General features: G+C 31.3%; 1 protein-coding gene across 1 annotated transcript; it reads right to left on the bottom strand.

Moving 5' to 3' along the window:
• Window positions 1–3,721: 3,721 nt before the first annotated feature.
• LOC136987227 (uncharacterized) lies at window positions 3,722–5,693 on the bottom strand. Its single transcript, XM_067284919.1, has 2 exons — window positions 5,467–5,693; window positions 3,722–5,173 (listed from the first exon to the last, which is right to left on the bottom strand). The coding sequence occupies exons 1-2, from the start codon at window positions 5,651–5,653 to the stop codon at window positions 3,990–3,992; spliced, it is 1,371 nt and encodes a 456-aa protein (XP_067141020.1). The 5' UTR covers window positions 5,654–5,693; the 3' UTR covers window positions 3,722–3,989.
• Between the last annotated feature and the right edge of the window lie 314 nt (window positions 5,694–6,007).

Here is a 6,007-nt window from a genome sequence, read left to right as displayed (position 1 = left end):
TTTACTGTTCGTCTTAATTATAATTAAGTTCATAATTTTCTGGATAAAAAGAATTTATTAAGATGAAAAAAGCGTCATTTGGAGAAACAAAAATACGTCCGATATCTCCACACGGTTGCCTGTTGTTGACAGAATTGCCTGACGAAATAATCTTCTACGTGTTTAAATATATGAAAGATACCGAGTTGGACGTGTGTGGAAAAGTGTGTACAAAATGGAGGGATATCGTTCGAAGAATTATGTCTCATAAAGTAACAATGGTCACAATGGTATTTACTTGATCATACGCAGTGATTATAGAATTGTTGTTAGTATAAGTTAATAGTACAAAAACATAGAAGTCGCTTTATAAATACACAAAATTCGTTCGCGGCTTGCATTTAAAGGGAAAAAATAAATAAAAAATTGAATGGAATCAATTCTTCAATTAAAACTCAGACATTAGAATCGTACGTGACGTGCGATGTCCAGTGTTACGTTCTGTACCTTGTGTTCGATGTTGCATCCGTATTTCGAGTTTTTGTAACTATTGGATACAGACGTTTTTGTAAAGAAAGAATAGAACTTAAGCAATCTCAATGGAAAGTGCCTAGACTTGGTTTGTTTTTTTTTTTTTTTGCTATAGGTATTAATTTAAGATGAGTAAGTTCTAATGTTTGTTTTCTGAGTTGTATTCTGTTACACATTGCTTACATAGACTACAAAAGATTATTTTTCTAATAAAGAAATCAGACTTGAAGCATATTATAATGTAACAAACATAAATGTAGAGCTATCCAATGCTTTCCCGTGTAGTTTTCAGTGTTGAGTGTAATATTCATTGTTTTCTAACCCATGTAGTTTCTATTTAGTCTGTTGTATTGCTGTATTAGAAATTCTTTTCTATAAAGCTACGATAACATTATGAAAAGATTTTGTATAATTTTCCATAATCAGCAATTTTCTGAATGGATAAAGTTGTTAATTATTCTGTCCAAGAATTCAATTTTGATTTCGAATTTTTATTCCGTTATGTACTGTACATTATTATGTATATCATTTTACATTATTTGTAACTATTCTGATTTATTTAACAGGAAATTTCTTTCAAGTTATTAAACAACATAATCTACGAACGTGAAAAACTTCAACCTTATATTGGTTTCGAAGATACTTTTCAGTATAATAGGGGAAAAAAGTGATCACGTGACATAGGTGTCGCGCATATCGATGCGGTTGTAAACAAGCTGTTCCGTTCGAAGGATAGCTTACTTTATAATAATGGAAGAACGAAAATATTTTTTAGGAAGGTTAACAACGGTACAATTAAAGGAAGAATTAAAAAAGTACAATGCCAAGTTAGCTGGTAGAAAAGCCGATTTAATAGAAAGGTAAGTTAAAATAATCTACATCTATATTTTTATCGTTAATTATTACATTTATAATTTCAAGTCCTTATAACTATTACATGATAAGGTAACTTACCAGTAGATGAAAGTTTTAAGGATAAGATTTCACAAAATGCACATTTTTCGTCGATAAAAACATTTAAAGATCAGTAAAGTTGTCATTGATTCTTTTCACATTTGCCTAACCAAAACATAAGGTCAAAACTTTAAAATGAAGTTTTTTCCTCTTGGAATATGGTCATGTACTGAACCTGATATATTATAACCAATTTATACCAGTATCTGAAATGTTAACTGTACCAATAGGTTATCACTGTAATTTAGAACAACAATCAACACAAACAAAACTACTTTCTATGAAGTTCTAAGACAATATAAGAGATATATATCTGAATCTTTTACCAAGAGAAAACAATTTTTGGAGTAATTAAAATAAATATAATCAAAATGTCTTTTTTATTGGTCACAAGTCTTCTTACTTGTTTCAATAATTTAATGCAATAAGACTAATTTCTTCACCAATAAACTTTTTGTACAAGTGAATTTTTGCCCATTTTCTTTTACTAAATCTGGCATACACTATATATATATGCCATATTTAGGTGCTTGTCAATACTGTTCAGTTACCTTATACTGTTTATTTTTATATTATATGTAATATATTAAGGTAAGAATATAATATATAATAATAATTTTTGCCTTTCCTGTCAATGAGACAGAAAAAACTAAATAAAATATTGGTGATCATATGTTAACTAGTTATTAAACTTGTTTACAATAATTTTCAGGTTACTGGCATATGAGAGGAATCAGGAAACTCATAATTTTTCTATATCCTGTGATAGCTCTCCTGAACTCAAACTTCCTGATTCATCTGAATATAAGGATCTCTCTCCAAGTTTACAAATACCAGTTTTGACTATAGATACAATTGATGCCTACATGGAGATGTCAGATCAAAGAATGCCACTGTCTGCTGTGCAGATGTATTTTAATGAATTCTTATTAACAATAAGAGGAACAAAAGAAAAAAAATTTTCATATTTTAAAGGTAATGTAAAATCTGAATTAACCAAGGGGAACACATATTATACAGATTTAGTAATTACAGATGATGGGGATATAGAAAATGCAATATGTGAATGTACAGCAGGTAAAGGGCCTAAAGCATATTGCAAACATGTATGTGTAACACTATTGGCAATAGAAGAATACGGAAGAACAGGCAATTATAAGTGTCACAAAACATGCACTCAGGTTCTGCAAACATTCCATCAGCCTACCCGCCAACATAAAGGTTCCCCAATTAAGGCTAGTGAGCTTCCATTTCATTTATTTAAGAAGAGAGGAATGAAAAGGAAACGATTGGAAGACATGAAATTTGACCCCAGACCATCTGGCAGTTCAATCTCTGATTATACAAACTTTGTTATTAATTTGGCAATGAACATGCAAAGTGGTTGTGCAATACCGATATTACAATTAAGGCAACCAGCAAACATGAGGGCTTTAGAGTCAGATCATGATTATTGCAAAAGCACAATGTCCGAAATGTTTTTAAAAGCTTTACATGTAACTGAAGCAAGTAGGGAGTACATAGAACATTTGGAAAAAGAGACCCGATTACAACGAAAAAGTGCAGTTTGGAAGAAGGAACATTTGTTGCGTTTGACATCTTCAAACTTTGGAAAAGTTTGTAAATTAAAATCAGCAGACAGACTAAAATTGTGTGACTCGTTACTGTCAAGTAGGCCAATAAAAAGTAAGGCAATTTCTCATGGCTTAAGGTATGAAAAAGAAGCAATTGAAGCATATTCTTCTTTTGAAAATACTCCTGTGAAAGAATGTGGCATGTTTCTTCATCCAAAATACCCATTCTTAGCTGCAAGTCCAGATGGGCTTGTGGATGATGATAAAATATTAGAAGTTAAATGTCCTTACTCCAGTTTTAAACTTCCTGTGAATGTGCAAAATGTACCATATTTGGAATGTACTGATGACAAAATTACTTTAAAACGGAATCATGATTATTTTTATCAAATCCAAGGTCAATTAGCAGTGACAAATAGACAAGTTGCTCACCTGTTTATTTACACAAAAAGTGACTTCAAAGTTTTTATCATTCCAAGAGATGATAAATTTATTGCAGACATGACTGAAACACTAATTATGTTTTTCCATGAGCATTTTAAGCCAGCTCTTTTAAAAAAGATGTTCTATAAACATTAAGTTTATAAAATAATTGAGCTAATTGTTATTTTTATTTTACAATTTGAGTTTATGTAAAATTTTTCTAGATGGTAAATTTTTTAAATAATAAAAAGAGATTTTGTTTTAAAGATTAAAATTTTTTATTTGCTTACAAATTTACAAACATTTATTCAACTATAGTACAAATTTTAAAACCACTATATTACTTTGAATTGAAGTTCCATAATGAAGACCTTACTGTGTATGCTAGTATACATTCTTAATCTTAGAATTTATAAGCAGACAAAAATTTAAAAATACTATAAATGGAAAACTTAAATTAGGCTAGGGTCTAGAATGAAAAAAACATTATATACAGAATTAATAGAGCTAGACTAACAGTGAAACAAATTAAGCATCTCTGCCAACAATGCATGGTCTAAAATTGCATAACATAAAACATATAAATATAATTTCACTGCCAAGTTTGGTTACTGTCGGATGCATGTGTTGCCTCAAAATCTTATATGTACGAGCCATTCCTATAATACGTTCAATATGTATTCTTTTACTAGATATTTTTCTGTCTCGAGATAACAAACTGCTGCTCAGCTGTGCTTTTCCTCTCATAAAAGTGGGTGTATTTACCACAACATCTTTAGTAATTAGCAAGTCCTGAATGTTAAAACCTCTATCAGCCATTACACAGTCTTTTGCCTCTGTTATTTTACACAGTGAAGACCTTTCTGCAATCTGTCGATCACTTGCAGAACCACCATAGGCTTCTGAAACAAAACTTACTAGACCACCTGGTGTGCAACCTACAACTGCTTTTAATGTGTTGTCATTTTTATATGATGACCATGTAGCCTGCTGTGCAACAGGATTTTTTGGTTTGCTTATTTTGCATTCTAGAGAATCAATGATAACTCTAGTATTTGGAAATTTCATTTTAAAATCTCTAGGCATGTATGTATCAACAAGAGATCTTTCACTCCATATATCCAACTCTTGCCATTGTAAATACATGAAATTGATCCAAGTAATGAAAACGTTTCGTACTGTTTCTTCAGATACACTAAACATCCTACTCAACTCAAAATTTGCTGTATTCAATCTTAATTTTATTAAAGTCAAGAACAACTGGTTTGGCACTGCAAGTGTTACAACCTGAAACTTGTAATATTTTAAGCTGTATGCTGCTGGTCCCAAACTTTGTAGTACAAAATTGAAAGAATTGTAGTTCTCTAACCCAGTATAGTAATGTATAGCATTGTTGTCAAACTCAAATCTTTCAACTGACATTGGGACTTCAAAAGTATGGGTCTGTGTAGTTACACAGACCATAGTGCTTGCCACATTATTTTCAATAAGACAAGTAGCCTTTTCCTCCTCCTCATCTATTATTACTTCTCCTCCTATTTCTAATGTACCAGTATCCATTATATAGCATGCATCATGATTATCTTGAACTTTGCGTTCACGGTTTTCTCTTCTTGCTCGTCTGCTCGCAACCGAAGGTGCCTCTTTTTTAGACCAAAGAAATACATTTGGTACAGCATCAGCCTTCAGTTGTCTCTTTGCTGGGATGTTTCCTAATAAAGTAAAATAAATCTATTTATTTTTCATTTAGCATAAAGAATTAACAATTAAATCCATGATACTATATATATTTTTTATCCTTTGTTAACTTAGCATTAATGCTATGTAAGTGCTCAAAACTAGCCTCTACTGTTAGGGCTTATCACGCCTAGATATTAAAACTAAACAGAGACTTTTGATGTAAACATCAAGTATTTTTCAAGCGAGGTGTTTGAAGCTTCTTAATTGCTAATAGCTTGAAAAAAATATTGTACAGTTATTATAATTCTTTAAATAATGTGCTTACCAAAGATATTAATTTCCTTATACTGATCAGGTGTGAAGTGATTTTTACACACGAGACTGGATGAAGTTGGTTTCCAATTTGCTCTTTTAACGGCGTGAATCCATTTCTTTCGCAATGCTGGATTTTTTGGAAACTTGTGACCACCACTATTAGAACAATGTGGTACACAGCACCACGTACTTGGCATTTTTGAAACTTAAAATATTTATTAGATTTTCGTTTAAAGAAAAAACAAATGGTACTTTACAACCGACAACGTATCGCTTAGTCTGTTTACGACCTCATCGATACTAGCGCCGCGTGCGGAGTAGATTTCACTTTTTTCCCCTATTGGTTTTTTATGCTAGATGGATCATTACTTAAGAGGTGGTGTCCCGGTATCGATGATTCGCATGAATTTGGTAAATAGGTTTACTTGCAGATATTATTTCTCTAATAAATCCAGTATATTCAGTGACACGATAATATCTATCTACTGTTTAATTTCATATTATGACGAACCTTTGATTATACGTTTATATAGCAAAGAACTAAATATTTC

The sequence above is a fragment of the Centruroides vittatus genome, unplaced genomic scaffold (genome assembly GCF_030686945.1).
Source record: "Centruroides vittatus isolate TY-2023 unplaced genomic scaffold, ASM3068694v2 scaffold_149, whole genome shotgun sequence".
Lineage (NCBI taxonomy): Eukaryota > Metazoa > Arthropoda > Arachnida > Scorpiones > Buthidae > Centruroides > Centruroides vittatus.
The sequence above is the reverse complement of the archived record's forward strand: the minus strand, read 5'-3'. Positions and strand labels throughout refer to the sequence as shown.